The 16,632-nt window shown below is 34.4% G+C and overlaps 2 protein-coding genes and 1 long non-coding RNA gene across 5 annotated transcripts; 1 reads left to right on the top strand and 2 right to left on the bottom strand.

Annotated features, from left to right (window-relative positions):
- Nucleotides 1-2,753: 2,753 nt before the first annotated feature.
- Nucleotides 2,754-5,880, bottom strand: sdr39u1 (short chain dehydrogenase/reductase family 39U, member 1). The gene is made up of 6 exons (XM_051093948.1): nt 5,733-5,880; nt 5,143-5,249; nt 4,256-4,338; nt 4,027-4,148; nt 3,651-3,803; nt 2,754-3,434 (listed from the first exon to the last, which is right to left on the bottom strand). The coding sequence occupies exons 1-6, from the start codon at nt 5,746-5,748 to the stop codon at nt 3,007-3,009; spliced, it is 909 nt and encodes a 302-aa protein (XP_050949905.1). The 5' UTR covers nt 5,749-5,880; the 3' UTR covers nt 2,754-3,006.
- A 447-nt stretch (nt 5,881-6,327) lies between these two features.
- LOC127153124 (uncharacterized) lies at nt 6,328-8,184 on the top strand. Of its 2 annotated transcripts, XR_007825196.1 has the most exons (3): nt 6,328-6,629; nt 6,971-7,402; nt 7,506-8,184. It is a non-coding gene; the product is annotated as an uncharacterized LOC127153124 (long non-coding RNA). The 2 variants fall into 2 exon arrangements; XR_007825194.1 differs by having other exon boundaries at nt 6,328-7,402.
- A 255-nt stretch (nt 8,185-8,439) lies between these two features.
- Nucleotides 8,440-12,801, bottom strand: ltb4r2b (leukotriene B4 receptor 2b). Of its 2 annotated transcripts, none has more exons than XM_051093936.1 (5): nt 12,539-12,801; nt 10,503-11,103; nt 9,160-9,360; nt 9,028-9,068; nt 8,440-8,947 (listed from the first exon to the last, which is right to left on the bottom strand). In XM_051093936.1, the coding sequence occupies exons 2-5, from the start codon at nt 11,019-11,021 to the stop codon at nt 8,740-8,742; spliced, it is 969 nt and encodes a 322-aa protein (XP_050949893.1). In that variant the 5' UTR covers nt 11,022-11,103; nt 12,539-12,801; the 3' UTR covers nt 8,440-8,739. The 2 variants fall into 2 exon arrangements, with proteins under 2 accessions (XP_050949893.1, XP_050949885.1); XM_051093928.1 differs by having other exon boundaries at nt 10,503-11,044.
- Nucleotides 12,802-16,632: the final 3,831 nt, after the last annotated feature.

Here is a 16,632-nt window from a genome sequence, read left to right as displayed (position 1 = left end):
ATATTTTTAGAATTACGTTTTGAAATGTATTACATTATACCAGTTGTAATACCAAGACAATACCAGTCTGTCATCTGCACTTTTGCTATCTGATTGGTGCTACAGACTACAGAGCACCATTTGCTTTCCACAAACAATGTCATGTCCAGTTAAATGCCCCAGGTTCTCCACACTGTGCAATAAAATACCCTATTTCTTATTCCATTCCCTGGTAATTCTGTTTACAGCAAACTTCTACATACGAACTGATCTATTTTGTTTATATACTGTATATACACTAGCAGTTACATTTTTTGAAAAGTACGATTTTTTACGTTTTGTAAAGAAGTCTTGCCAAGCCTGCATTTATTTGATCCAAAGTACAGCAAAAAGAGTAAAAAAAATTGAAATATTTCTACTATTTAAAATAACTGTTTTCTATTTGAATATATTTTAAAATATAATTTATTCCTGTGATCAAAGCTAAATTTTCAGTATCATTACTCCAGTCTTTAGTGTCACATGATCCTTCATAAATCATTCTAATGTGCTGATTTGCTGCTCAAGAAACATTTATTATTATTATTATTATTATCAGTTATTTATTATTATTATCAGTTATTTATTTATGTTTTTTTCAGGATTCTTTGATGATCAAAATATTAGTATTTCTCTAAAATAAAAAGCTTTTGTAACATTATACACTGTCAAAGAAACCTGAAAAAATCTACCCAGCTGTTTTCAACATAATAATAATAATAATAATAATAATAATAATAATAACTGTTTATAATAAGAATATGAGAATGATTTTTTTAAGTTTTATGTGACTGGAGTCTCAGGTTTGAAATCACATAAACAGATTACATTTTAAAATGTATTCAAATAGAAAGCAGTTATTTTAAATAGTAAAAATATTTCTAAATTTTTACTTTTTTATTATTAAATGACTTTTTATTAACCTTCCTGCCTCTGTGCACTGGAAGTTTTTTCTTTTTTCTTTCACCAAGACAAACACCTTGTGTGTGTGAACATACTTGGCAATACATCTTTCTGATTTCTTGCATTTAAAATAATATATTAACATTTTGGAACAGACTAAAAACAAAAAAAGCACTGTGCATTGTAAATAATGTGACTATGTTCTTGTGGCATTTAATTAAAACAAATGAGGAAAGCTGTATATTAAAATTTTTTTCCTAGTTTTTATTTTAAAAGACTTTTCTCAATAGTGTAATGTATAATAATTATTTAAAAATCATTTTAAAAATAGTTTTACATGGTGTGTACAATGTTACACAACATGTCAACGTCCCCAAAGTATTTGAGTAAAATTGTTGTATATTTTCATATATTAGCAATCCTTGGAATCGTCCTACATTATTTTCATTAAAAAAAGAAATCAGCAAAAGAGCGGAGGGAGAGTAGTCTGAATTGGGTTCTAGTATCTTGTACTAGCTTACACATCGCACTCATTCGCCAGCCGCGAGTGTTTCCAAGTCTGCGGGGATCGCATCAGCTGATTTGCTGAAACCGTGCAAGTATCAACGTCTTGTGCGAGAACACCGCGCTGTGACCCATGTTTCCTGTGCACTCGCTCGTCTATTCAGACGATGTCCTGTGAGGACAGCGATTGGCTCTTGTCTCAGACCTTCCCCGAGGTGATTGGACGAGTGACGAGCACTCAGCATGTGACCTCTACAGTAAGCTTCCTTCCGCTCCGGGCTGTGACGTAGTCTGTGCCTCCTTATATAGCCTCGCCACTGTACTACACTTTACAATGACGGTAAGTCGTTTAGACGACTGGAAGTAAAAGAATTGTAAAACATAAACTTGTAAAACATTTCAGGTCAGCTTCGTTTCCCAAATATATGTTTGTTTATTAGCTAAAATATTGTACATTTATCTCGACCGAACGTTCAGGGTGGTGTTTATGTAAATGATTTCGCGGTGATTGGGCAGTTGGTGCATGACGTGTGCACGAACCTTATATATATATATATATATATATATAAACATACATCATGTATATAAATTCAAAGCTGTATGTTTTCAGAATTACATTTTGGAATATAAAACATAATATTATGAAATGATCTATTTGATTAAAAAAAAAAAAAACACTATCCAGACAAACCAAATTTCTTACATTTTCTACATGATTTAAAATAATACATAAACCTTTTCAAACAAACTAAAACTAAATCCCATGTCTTAAAAGTCCATGCATAATAATTATAAAATACTTGTAAAAGTTTTTAATTCTTTACATGGTGTATATTATAATACACCACCAGAAATGTCAGCTTCACAGAAGTATTTCATGAGTTAAGGATTTTGGATAGTAAAACTTTCCACTACCAGTTCCAAGTTTTATTTCATTTTTTATTTATTTTTTTATTTTTTTGCTGTGTATGTACATGATTCATTTTATTTTTAGCAAGTTTTAATTATTATTTTGAACATATTTCTAGTTTTACAGCAGTCAATAATGTGAAACATAATTTAAGAAGCTTACTGAGCATATCTAAAATTAAACAGTTGATGTATGTGAATCATGTCCATATATAGATTTTATCAAGTGTTGATGTGCATTTGTTCTAGCAGTGTTTGTTCTAGTAGTGTTTGAAGAAAAATATGTAAATGTTCCATGTAGAGAATGACCCAAATATAGATGACCCAAATATAGCCACTCATGTCATGAGAAACATAACATCTGCTGTGATTATTATAATAACGGAATATACCACAGATACAACAGCTGGACTCAATACTTTTCGTATAAACATTTATTTACAAATGAAGTGCTCATTTTGTATACACAGACAAATATAACTAATTCTTAAGAGGGACAGATAAAGGAGCAGAGAACAATGTGTCTGTCTGAGTATCTATATTAAATCAAGAAAGCTTTATTTTTATATGCTTAATTTAAATTAAAAAATTATATATTATAAGAAACATACTGCACTTGTATGCTTAAAAAGTCACAATCTCTTTAGGTATCTTCTCTGTATTGACTGATTACTAATTTCCAACTATTTCTTTTAAAGCAGCAGTAAGATTTGGGTATTGAAACTCAAAGCCAGACTCAAGAGTTTTCTTGGGCACCACTTTCTGGCCTTGTGTGAGGATAGCAGCTCTCTCAGAACCGAGGAAGACATCCAAGAAAAAGCCAGGCACAGGAAAGATAGTAGGTCTTTTTAGAGTCCTGCCCAATTCCTTAGTGAATTCAAAATTGGTATTCAGTGCAGGGGCAACTCCATTAAATACATCTGGCTCTGTGGATGGTGGCTCTTCTTTGGGCTCCAGGGCATAGGCGATGATGCCAGCAAGGTCTGACACATGGATCCAAGGGAAGGGCTGTCGTCCTGAGCCAAGCGTCCCACCCAGGCCAAGCCAGAAGGGAATCAACATCTGTTTCATGGCGCCTCCGTCACGCCCCAACACTGCACCTGAGGGTGAGTGGAAGAAAGTACATACAGTAATTACACTAACGTTCAAATGTTAGGGATCGGTGCCTTTTTTTCTGTTTCTGTCTCTGATGCTCACAAAGGCTGCATTTGTTTGCTCAAAAATACAGTAAAAAACAGTAACACTGTGAAATATTATTACAATTTAAAATTGCAGATGAGATCTAGCACTCTGCCAAGACATTTGTTTAGATTCACCTGGTCTGATAATCACTTGTCTTGTTTTCTCAGCACTGTTTTCAGAAAGTTGACCTGCCGCCTCCCACTCTTTCACCAAACGAGACAGGAAGTCAAATGGTGTCCATTTGCTCTCCTCAGTGTATTGGGTTTGCAGACTAGGTTTATAACACGCTGAAGACAAAGTCAGAGAAAAGCTGCATGAAAAGTCTACCTTACATTTACATTATTAAAAATAACTGTACTCAGAAAACAGCATTTTGTATAAATGGATCAAATCAGTATAGAGGAGACAAGAATATACACGGAGAGAGACGTGAATAGGATTATTCTTCATTATATGAAACACAATATATATAATATTTTGTTTAGCTAGCTATAAAACGCCCTTATTTACCTACTCCTGTAACAAGCACCCATGAAAGTGGTGGAGTAGGTGAAGCAGCAATAGCTTGGGCGAGAATTCTGGTTGTGTTTACTCGACTGGAAACCAGGTCCTTTTTGTAACTTTCATTCCACCTAGAGAAAACGTTGAAATTATATTAATATAACCATATTAAAAGGAAGACCTCTTTATTTTAATGCAATTATTTCTTATAATTTGCCACTAAGAAAAAAATCCTTACAATCTTAAGGGATTCATAATATTCTCCCCTGCTAGATTCACAGCACCCTCACATGGCGGGAGGCCTGCTGACTCTACTTCAGCCTGTTTGCATAGGTGAATACAGGTCAAAGTTTCCAAATGCAACACTTAGATTTAACTTATACCTTTATGGGGTATTTTAACATCACATATTTAGTTAATGACTCCAGAGCTGGGCATTGCAAGGCAATTCACTGTTATTACTTCTATACTGTATAACTTTGTCAGGTTTATATGAGGTTTGGCATTACTTGCTTGTACCTAAAGGTCGATCAGAACATTGACAAAATAGTCCATGTGACATCAATGGTTCAACCGTAATTTTCTGAAGCTACAGAATACTTTTTGTACAGAGAAAAAAATAATAATAACAATGACTTTATTCAAAAATTCTTCCACCATTATCAAGAATACAGCGCTGTGCCTTGTTTACGACCACAGAAAATCACGTGCCATACAACGTGGTATTCGCGATAATGGCAGAAGATGTAACTTGGGGAAGAAGAACTGTTGACTAAAGTTGTTATATTTGTTTTTTTGCAGATCAAAAGTATTCTCGTAGCTTCATAAAATTACAATTGATTCTCTAATTTGACATGGACTATTTTACCGATGTCCTAAAATGTGGTAGTTGTGTTGCTGTCTACGCAGGGTCAGAAAGCTCTTGGATTTCATCAAAAATCTTAAAAATATCTTAATTTGTGTTCTGAAGGAATGAAGGCCTTATGGATTTGAAATGACATGAGGGTGAGTAATTAATGACAGAAATACAGCTTTACCACTGATTTATGCACAGATACCAAATCAGAAGTCAAATTCATCATTAATGCACATCAATGCAAAATTTTTAAGTAAGGTAGACCATACCCATGTTATTTTTCCTGGACCAGGCTGCCTGGATATAACTGTGATTTCATGACCTTTGCTTTTTAACAAACGTGTCAGCTCCCGACCCACAAATCCTGATCCTCCACCTGATGGAAGTGAAAAAGTAAGAAAAACAAGGTTTTGTTAATTTTACAATCAAATAGATAATGTGGTAAAACATTAAAGGGGTTGATTGGGGGAAAAGCAAAATAATAGTACAGTATTTACAGTATTGCAACTAGTATATGGACTGTAGATGTATTTTTCCATACTGCACAGCCGTGTGGATCGATTCATGACATTCTACATGTTTGCAACCATCCCGTTCACGTATAGACGCGCATGCGCTGTTAAAGCACTTACGAAACAAATCACCTTAAGCAAAATTAAATTCCCATTTATGCAGTAACCGATAAATTAAGCCAGTCATGCCACAAGAACAAGATCACATGCGTCCAAATAAGGTGACAGGATATTTTAATATATAACAGCTATGTTTACATTGTAAGAGGCTCTCAATGTTACACACTAGCACTCAAAATGAGCTATTTTGTTACGCAACAATGCGAAAATGAATATAAGCGATATACCTATTACAACTCTCATTGTGCTTGTAAAGTGCAGTCCGTTTATTCCGACAACTTGCACAAATCCACTTCTTTTACATATTTCTGCCAACGAAGGTTAAACCAATGAGAGTGTCGTATGTTTACCGCATGATCGACACAAACTGGAACGTACCCGCAGCCATTTTGATAAGGGCGGCTGGTGACCTTGTTTAAACAGCAAACTAATCAGCAGCAATCTTGTGCTTAAGTTTTTAAATGTATCAATAATATTATACAGCAGTTAATCATATAAGAAAATAAAAACGTGGTATAGTAAATTATTTACACTCTATTAACATACACTTTTGAAATAATTCTCTTCAAATACATCCTTTTGTAATTTATTAGGCATTTATAATGCCTACAGCCACTGTAAGAAATGCATAATACTAGGTGTGCTGAAAATACAGCATAAAACATTTATTTAAAGGCTTTTTATACAGAAATCACATCATGTCAGACCGACTGTAATGAGTTCAATATGATCCAGTTAATAATTTGTGGAAGTGGGGGGTACCGCAACCGGAAGCGCTTTTTTTCCCTGTAGAAACACGTGGTTGATTAGGAGATAAATACGGCCTCTTGCTATTGTAACATCCTTTTAGCAGGCGACGTTCAGTGGAGTATTAACGTTAGTATAGTCAGCGAAATCGTTTTTAAATGCGGTTTTAGTTGTTAGTACTTACACTAATTTAATTACTAGTTATATTGTTTTTAACATATGTATGTTGTAAATGTAAAGCTTTTAGACGAAAAAGAAGGTGGTCAGCTTTCTGGTGCTATGTGCGTTTTTTTTTTTTTTTAAGTTTGTAAAGTGTAAATGAGATTAAACGGAGGTGTTTTCTTGATCATGCCGGTGGACACATTGGATCGTATTCTGTAAGTTGATAATTTTTATTCATATTTAACAGCAATACTGAAAGCTAATGTGTGGTTTAAATAAGTTTTGTTGGTCGCCGAATTGGCAGGTGCATCTGCTTTGCTAACTACATCCAGATGCCTCATGTTGTAAGCCCGGCTGTGTTATTACTGTAGGGTTTTAGCCTGAACCCAGTCCGCCGCTGCTCAGACCAGACGTGATGATTTTGCAGTCCGTGTTTCACCTGAATCAAATGATTACAAACCTACTGCACTGACTGGTTAAAGTTGCGGAGTAAAGCGACGACATGTTTTGGTTTCCCCCGGAATTCATTCTGATATTTATTTCTGTTTATTTACAGAGACCCGCGTTTATGGAAGTGAGGTGAGTTCAAATCTTTTGTGCCTCTTGCAAACTAGTGACTTCCGTTGAGGTGATGAGTTGCATGTCGTCCGTGTTTCTAAAAGAGTGATTAGTAACATGCTCTGACTAAAGTGTTAATATTTTGGTTTCCCACAGAATATTTTGTAATGTGCATTGTTTACTTTTTTACAGGGACCGGTTTTTACAGAAAATGAGGCGAGTACAAATCTCATGTCTCATAGACTATTGTTTTCTCTTGAGGTGATGAGTTGCATGTAGTCCGTGTTTCTGATGAAGTGATTATTAACATGCTCTGATAAAAGTGTTAAGAGGTGAAAACGAACCACAGTTTAGTGTAAACCCATTTAACATCTTCACTAATGTTCTGCAGGAACTTCAACTTTTGAAAGCAGGGGAAGTGTTGAATAAGGTAGGCTTGGTGTTTTATTCTAATACGCTAGAAGTAATCATTCTGATTATGAAGCGTTATCTTTTAATGTCTGTTTATATTAATTCCATTTTTCCTTTTTTAGGTATTTACTTCATGTGACCGAACTTTTGCTATGGATTTAAAATGAGGTCTCCTGACCTTTATTTCCCCAGAGATAAAAACCCAATTGTTACAGAAGATTAGATTGTATAACTGTAGTTTGTAATCTGGAGTGTGCTGTATGTCCATGTTTTCTTGCTACATATTGCCAAGATGCCAGCAATGCGTGACCCTGGTCCACAAAACCAGTCTTAAAGAAATCCACTTCCAAAACAAAGATTCACATATAATGTACTCGCCCCCCCCTTGTCGTCCAAGATTTTCATGCCTGACTTCAGTCGTAAAGAAACTTCTTGAAGTGGACTATTACTTTCTAGTAGCATGTGTATATTTCTGGCAATATTCAAAAACTCATTGTATGGGTTAAAATGATCAATTTTTCTTTTATGCCAAATATCGTTAGAATATTAAGTAAAGATCATTCTCCATGAAGATAATTTGTGAATTTTCTACCTTAATATATTATTTTTTGATCGATTAATATATGTTGCTTAGAATTTATTTTATTTTTGCACCCTCCGATTTCAGATTTTCAAGTAGTTGCGTCTCTGCCAAATATTGTCCTGTCCTAATGAACCGTACATCAGTGGAAGGCTTCTTCAGCTTTCAGAATTTTTTTTTTTTTTTTTTTTTTTTTTTTTTTTTTTTTTTTTTTTTTTTAAATGACCCTTATGGCTGGTTTTGTGGTCCAGGTTCACATACTGTCAGTAATGTAATGTTTTGAAACCGCTACAATAAATTCTCATTTTAAAATGTATGCCTCCTTCAATGTGTGACTTATGTACTCGTAAAGTCTACTTTAAAAGACAAGGGTTGCTAAAATCCTTTTGCGTTAGGCAAAGTACCTTTAGTTGCTCATGTAATCATGTCTCATTGAATGGTTTTAAACATTTCCAACAAGTCCAGAAAGGTTTTATTTCTGCATATGATTGTTTACTTTCAAAAATGAATGCACAGTATGACTAAAATGTGATCGTTATTCCGATGAATGTGTAACGGCTATGCAATCTTCAAATGTTACAAACTTGAAATGTTGACTTAATATGAAAGCAGTCTGCATATATAAATAAGTTTATTCATAATGGATTTAAAACAATTTAAGAACACTTTAGACTGCTGTTTCTTATTCCCCATGTCAGTCACAATACAAACTGATGCAGAAGCATCCAATTAATTGTCCAAGATTTGATTTTTATGTGAAAGAGCGCCAATGAGGTTTAGAGCCTGATGACATTGGTGTTTTGACTGTTAATCCGTGCGCCATAGTCCAAGACAGTGCCCTCAAAGAGTCTGGCCATGAATGCCAGACCATCGGCTTTGATGTAGGAACGTCCAGCAAAGGTGTAGAGGACCGGATTGGCACAACTACTGATAAAAGCCAGAGCAGAGGTGACAGGACGGCTGAAGTGCAAGAAATTCTTCAGTCTGAGGATAGACAGAGAATGTGGTTACAGAGTGGTTCTGATGGGTTTTGGAGAAATATCTGTGGACCATACTTTACTTACTGTTCTTTGAGTGATTCTTTTGTTGTAAGAGCTGCTACAACCTGACCAGAACACAAATGAAAATTCAGTTCTATATTTTATGAAGATTTGGGAAAAGATTACCAAAGACAGATTGAAATAAAAACAACTTACTTGCACTATGTTAATGCAGTGGTAAGGAAGCCAAAAAACGCAGAACGTCACAATAATGGCTTGAATTAGGTTTTCACTTCGTATCCTTCTCTTGAACTTTGTCTGTCTGAGGCGGCGGAGGATGCACACATAACTGCTGACTATGATCATATATGGCACCAGGAACCCCACCACTGTCTCAAGTGTGTACTGAAATACTGCCTGTTAATAAAAGATATTTTTGTATGAATTATGAAAATGTGTAAGGGATAGGCACAGTTCATTATCAGAAAATAAATATTTAGATAGTCCTGCTACTGGAAGATCACTGCCGTGCAGAGTTAACTCCAACCCCTACTAGGCATACTAGAAACTTAGAAACAGGTGTGTTGAGGCTCAACTCTGCAGGATAGTGGCCCTCCAGGACTGAGTTTGGACACCCCTGTCGTAAGGTAATATTAATAGCGCAGTCCACTGAGGCTGTTTTCAATATAATTGATAACTGAACACAAGGAGGTGCCAATTGTGCTTATATTAATGAATCTCAATCTTTTGACTTAAAGTAGTTCACTTCCAGAACAAAACATTTCAGGATTCCTCTTCATATAATGGACTTCTATGGACTTCTAGCCCTTTGAAGCTGCATTTAAACTGCATTTTGGAAGTTCAAACTCACGGGGACCACAGAAGTCCATTATATGAAGAAAAATCCTAAAATGAAAGTGAGCTACTCGTTTAAAGGCCCCCAGTTGTCCAACACAATATTTAAAACTGGGAGTGTTAATTTATTAATAATTAAAGCTATACAACTGTATATTCTTTCATAAAACACTATAATAACAATTATTGTTAGGCCTATTATTATTTGGAAACAGGAATTAAATTTGGATAATAATATTTAAAAAACAATTATTAATATCTATAGTTTGCACCTTTTAATTAAGTTAAATTATTCTAAAGCTGTACTCTTTGTCGCCTTCTTTATTTGAAAACTGCAATTGCACTATTTGCGGAATGATCTTCTCTACGTGGGTTGTGGATCGGCACAGCTCCACGGATAAATCTAATGATTTGAGGCGTATGTGTGCAAGTGTGGGCTGTCGACATTCCGACATTCTTCAAAGTATCTTTTTTTTGTTCTGCGGAAGAGAGAAAGTCAGATTTGGAATGACAGAATACTAAATTTTGAGTGGACTATCCCTTTAATCAATTTCAGTCACCCCTTTAGTTTGCTGAGGGCCTTTATTGGGCCCCAGCAACCTATTTGAGTACCACTGGTTTATATGAAACAGGAGCAAGTCTGTGGTATGATATGAGAGATATGAAATATAACATTGAGCAGTTAATGGAGCAAAGAGACTCACATGCTTTGAATTCTCGTGATAAGTTGTGCACACATTGCGGTGCGTCCCATTTAGAGTCCTGTTTTCTCTAAATATCACAGCAGGAAGTGCCAAAAGAAATACGACAATCCACAGGCCCCCGAGCACAAGTAATACCATCCGTCTACGAGTGCAGGCAGTCAAATATGTGGGCCACATCACTGCCACCAGTCTGTGTAGGCTCATCAGTGTAATGATCATAATAGAAGCGTACATGTTTGTATTGCACAAGTAAAAAAGCAGCTTGCACATGGCACTTCCAAATATCCAGCTCTGCTTGGCAAGGTATATTATAAAGAAAATCGTCAGACACATCAGAAAACCGTCTGCAAAGGCCAGGTTGAGGATAAGCAGGGTAGTGACGGAGCGCTTGCGGGCACGTGCCAGGATGCTCCAGATAATGAAGAGGTTGCCAGGAACACCCAGGAGGAAGACGATGCTGAGGATGAGGGCCCCAAAGGTAAAAGAGATGTTAATTTCATCCTTGGGACTGTCTGTCATGTTGAAGGAGGTGTTCCCAAAAACTGGGGGAATCAGAAAGCAATGTTATTTATATCTGTAAAATGCTTTCATATCCCTAACCCTGGAAAAAAGCAAAGAAAGAAAGAACTTCTTCAGTGGGGAAATCATGTTGTCATGTGTTATTTTTTTACTCTGAAACAAAAACTTTCACAAAAACTGCAGGATTTACTTTTCACTGAAAATGAATAATATAACAACTTGAAAAATCATTGTACAGTAAGATGTTTTTAAAGAAGTTTCTTATGCTCATCAAGGCCGTATCTATTTGATAAAAAATGCTGAAAAAAAAATAATTTTGTGAAATATTATTGCAGTTTAAAATAACAGTTTCTATTTTAATATACTTTAAAATACAATTTATTCCTGTGAGACAAAGCTGAATTTTCAGCATTATTACTCCCGTCTTCAGTGTCACACAACCCTTCAGAAATCATTCTAATATGCTGATTTATTATCAGTGATTCTTTGATAAATAAAAAATTTAAAAGAACAGTGTTTGGAGTAATAGCTGATAAAGACTGGAGTAATGGCTGATGAAAATTCAGTGCTGCGTCACAGAAATAATTTCTATTTTAAAGCATAATAAAATAGGAAACAATATTTCAAAACATTACTGTTTTTTCTGTATTTTTGTTCAAATACAGCCTTGATGAGCATAAAAGACACCATTAAAAAATTTATATTCTTACTGATCCCAACTTTTAAGGGCAGTGCATAGAGAGAGAGAGAGACCACAGGTTATTCAATTCAGATGGCGTATTATGAATTATTGAGGACTTTACCTTTTGTAATTTTCCTTCAGAGGTAAAATCAGTGTGTGCCAGTATTAAGGATGGGCTCTCAGCAACCATGTAAACATTGAAATTCTGCCAGTAGTTTCCCATCAATTTAAAAAAGTAACAACTTGGAAACTACTTGGAAAAACATGCTATAACTTGCTGTGATGTTAAGCTCAACTACTAGGAACGCCACTGCTGCTGTAATATCACATCCTCACACTTACCCTCATCCAGAAAGAAACAGTTCTATAAACATTCACCTACATGCATCCTAATTTTTATGTTATTACAGCTATTGTTAAAAAAGAATATCACATGTAAAGTTACGTTAAAAGGACATAAGGAATTTAAAGAAATGGAATATGTAAAGTGAACTATAGTGATCCTATCAGTATTGAAATCCCTACAGTGCGAAAAGATAAGATTGTCCTTTCTGCAATGCTGTCACTGAAGTTGTCCCTGATTATGCACAATGCTGACCTCAGAGCCTCAAAGATGTGTAGAATTAAGAAACTAGACAGAACTAGACAGAGTTGCATTAACAAAGAGTGGTCACAGAGAGTTGGAGATGGAAAAAATGGGCAGATTATAAGAAATAACTGGAAGGACTGTCATGTATTTCTGTAAGGATGGCTTTATTAAAAGTAGACAACTGGGAAATGATGAAAGAGAAAAAAAATAAAGGAACAAAATCAAAGAGCCTTTCTTGTAACTCACCAATATTGATTAGATCCGAATGGCTGGACTATATTCCCCCTGAAGTGACCAGATGGAGCTGGTTAGGTCGTGTTGGTCTCGGAGTTGGCCTCTCTTTTTCTTTCTTCTGTCCTAGATAAACTTCCAAACTGCTTCTTCTAAATTTTGTGAGTTCTTATTTTTCAGTGATCTCACTACAGAATTTTAGATATATACTATAGATATCAAGCACACTTATACTTATAAATGTCCAGCTGCTTCTTCACTGTCACTAACTTCCTAGATTCATGTTCATGATCATATTTACTCCACCCCCCCATCCTTCCTCCTCCCTAATATTTCAGCACACCAATTTCTCCATGTCTTTTTCCATTAACAAAAGTACAACTTCGTTTTTTCTAACCTGCAGGCTGTAACATGCAAGGAGAATGCAGGATGGAGTGGGCGTTGGAGTTGATGACACAGTTCAACACCTCAACACAAACCCACATTTCTTCTACCTGGTCTTATCAGCTTTCATAGTAATCTTAGATTACTATACAACTTTTTCCTGTTTATTTAAGGAATGGTTGAATCATATGGTCATTGTCATATTCCATAACAACTTTCTTTTTTCTGTGGAACACAGCAGGAGAAACTCTGACTAATGTTTTTTTTTTTCTATGTAATGAAAGGAAAGGGGTACTGTTAGGCTCCCAAATTAACGGATAAAAGTGATTCATACAACTCATCCTGCACGTCTTTTGAAATCATACTTATTTGTAGGATGGTACTCAGAAGAGTATTAAACAGAAAGTACAGAGAAGAACACAAGAGTCAGGTTCATCCAAGAAAATGTGTTCCATGAGAAAACTATGGTCCATCCATGGAAACTAGGGGTGTGACGAGACGCTTATCCCACAAGACAAGATGAGACACGAGACTGGGTTCACGAGAACGAGACAAAATTTTTAAACTTTTTTTTAAGAAATCCTCAATGATGAAATATATAGGGAAAATAGTCTTTTATTCAACTAAAAAAGACAAAATGCAAAAAAAAAAAAAAAAAATGTAGGTGCATTTTGAACTTTATGAAATTAAACTTAAACCTTTTTAATGAATTACATGCAGTAATAAACAACATTTAAACAAGAGTTTTACGATTCTGGATAAATTGAGAATCCTAGTTGTTTTTAATAAATTGAAGACCATGATTCTGGAGAAAAAAAGATTAGAAAACTAAACAAAATAATGTAATTTACTAGTGGTTCTAACTGTTCATTACTGAAGACTTTTATAAACATATTAATTCAAACAAAAAAAAAAAATTAAATGATGGAGTCAATTTATTAAGACTTGTTTGACTATTGAAATCTCTTGAATGAATTATTCAATGACGTACTTTTTTAACGGGCAGTTATAAAGAAAGATAATGATTATAATGTGGTTGAAAAGACTGTTTGTGTTGCTCTTTCTGCGTTCACATTTACCCCGACATTCATTAACATGGGCAGTGACAAAACCTGCTTCTCACGCTCCACACAGTCCTAATAGGCATAGCTAAATTGTTGTCCTTCAGGAAAAATATTGTGTGGGTGTTTCGAAATCTCTATATTTTTAAGGATTAATCGTGCAGCTATAATGTATACACTGCAAAATGTTTTATGAGGATACACATCCAAAGAGATCCCGTCACATTCCTAATGGAAACGTTTCATTACACAAGGTTCTTTATTAACTTTTTTCTTCTTGTAAGAGTGGGTGTGGCCATTTGTTAATTTTATGGGTCTGGCTTCCAGTTTCATCCGTTTCCAGCTATTTTTAGCTGTACAAAACAGCTTGTTTTGCCTCTGTCTTACCATGTTATGTTAATGTAAAAAATTAATTATAAACACACTGGTTTGTAGTGCAAACAGTTTTACAATTTACTGCATCTTGTTATTTTTCTTGTTATTTCCCTAAAGCAGATAAATCTCACCCATACTTTCATGTTGAAAAAAAAGGTGGATAATGAAAAAAAATCTTTAGATCATTAACCCTGTAATGCCAGCAGTATAAAATAATATTCAGAAAAATTTATTTTTTTTAAGTGGATTGTTTAGACAAAATATTACAAAAACATTTGCATGTTTATTTTTTGTTAAGTATCACATTTAATACATCATACTTTTTTTGCTCATAAAGCTAAATATGGAGCCCAAGTGAAAAAAGTTATTTTTTATTCAGAGGCCTTTATATGTCCAAATAATGTCTTGATAAGATTATATTTAAATGCTTAGTTATGTGATCAAAGCTCTGTGGTTTTAATTGTGGGGGCTGAAACATGTAAATATGCAATACAATTAAGACTGAGAGATGTACAAATAAATGTTTCCTGAAATATGCTCGATATATCATATTTGATTCTGACATTGTATTTATTGAAAAAAAAAAAGATAAATATGTATGGTATCACTTTACAATAAAGATGTAATTTGTTAACATTAATGTATTATTTAACATAAACAAACAATGAACCATACTTTTTTTACACTGTTTATTCATGTTTGTTACTGTTAGTTAATAAAAATACATTTACAGTTAAAAATACAGTTGCTCAAATGCTCACTGATGCTGCAAAAGGAAACACGATACATTAAGACCCCGGGGGTGAAAACTTTTTGAATTTGAATATCAGGGTAAATTTAACTTCTTTTGTCTTCTGGGAGATATGTAAGTACCTTCTGTAGCTTCTGAAGGGTAGAACTAAATTAAAAAATAAAGATATTTAGGCAAAATAAGAAAAATAATCACATCTTCATGCTGTTCAAAGGTTTTCACCCCCGGCTCTTAATGCATCAGTTTTCCTTCTGGAGCATCAGTAAGTATTTGAACCTTTTGTAATAGTTGCATATATGTCTCTCAGTTGTCCTCAGTGTGAAAAGATGGATCTGAAAATCATACAGTCATTGCTGGAAAGGGTAGAAATACACAGAAATGTTGAAAAACCAGATGGATTTTTGTGAAGAACAGCATGCAGTTTAACTGTTCAGGACAAACAAGGGACTCATGAACAACTAACTAAACAAAACAAAACAAAACAGCTTTGAATGGGGTCATTTTAATAAATTTGAATATTATTTTCTCTTGTGGTCTATATGTAAATTTTATGTGAAATATCTTATTCAGGTCATGTATTTTGTATGATTCCTCTTATTTTGGTAAAATAATTAATATTTTGCGGATTATGCAAGGTGTATGTAAACTTTTGACTTTAACTGTATGTACCACAACCTAAAGGACATCTTTAGAATTATACTGTAGTAAAAGGCCTTTTACGTTCTAAAAAAGTAAATCAGTCAATCAGAAGACATATGTTACACAAGATAAGACAATGTTATAGATTGTATAAAACAGATTTCTCAGCAAAGTTTTAATCTAACACTAACTTAGAGGCTTTAGAAAGGTACACAGCAAAAATGACACCGTACAGGCTTTATAGGGTTAAAACGTTCATCAAACTTAAAAAACTGTTCACCGAAAGGTTCATTGGGAAATACAAAATTATTTATTTTTCGTCTTTCAAGATAAGACAATGTTTTAGATTGTGTAAAACAGATTTCTCAGCAAAACTTTAATCATGACGCTAACTTAGAGGCTTCAGAAAGGTACACAGCAAAAATGACACCGTACAGGCTTTATAGGGTTAAAACGTTCATCAAACTTAAAAAACTGTTCACCGAAAGGTTCATTGGGAAATACAAAATTATTTATTTTTCGTCTTTCAAGATAAGACAATGTTTTAGATTGTGTAAAACAGATTTCTCAGCAAAGCTTTAATCATGACGCTAACTTAGAGGCTTCAGAAAGGTACACAGCAAAAATGACACCGTACAGGCTTTATAGGGTTAAAATGTTCATCAAACTTAAAAAACTGTTCACCGAAAGGTTCTTTGGGAAATACAAAATGATTCATTTATACAATTTCTTTGAAAAACCCCTTTTAGAACCTTTGTTTTTTTAGAGTGTATGGTAGTAAATGATGTCAGTGAATAGTTAAAGATATTTTCACACAAACTCTTTGCATGAGTCAAGCTATAAGTGTCCATTATTGATAAATGACACATTCTAACCATTCCCCAAATGGGAAACTACTG

The sequence above is a fragment of the Labeo rohita genome, chromosome 2, assembly GCF_022985175.1.
Source record: "Labeo rohita strain BAU-BD-2019 chromosome 2, IGBB_LRoh.1.0, whole genome shotgun sequence".
NCBI lineage: Eukaryota > Metazoa > Chordata > Actinopteri > Cypriniformes > Cyprinidae > Labeo > Labeo rohita.
This window is presented reverse-complemented; position numbering and strand designations above follow the sequence as displayed.

Coding starts and splice junctions, on each gene's coding strand:
- sdr39u1 (XM_051093948.1), bottom strand. Junction 3,804..4,026: donor GGTGCTTGTTACAGGAGTAG/GTAAATAAGGGC, acceptor CTTTGTCTTCAG/CGTGTTATAAACCTAGTCTG. Junction 3,435..3,650: donor ACAAGTGATTATCAGACCAG/GTGAATCTAAAC, acceptor ACTCACCCTCAG/GTGCAGTGTTGGGGCGTGAC.
- ltb4r2b (XM_051093936.1), bottom strand. CDS start 11,021: ATGACAGACAGTCCCAAGGATGAAATTAACATCTCTTTTACCTTTGGG. Junction 9,361..10,502: donor ATCACGAGAATTCAAAGCAT/GTGAGTCTCTTT, acceptor TTTTATTAACAG/GCAGTATTTCAGTACACACT. Junction 8,948..9,027: donor AAAGAATCACTCAAAGAACA/GTAAGTAAAGTA, acceptor GTCTATCCTCAG/ACTGAAGAATTTCTTGCACT.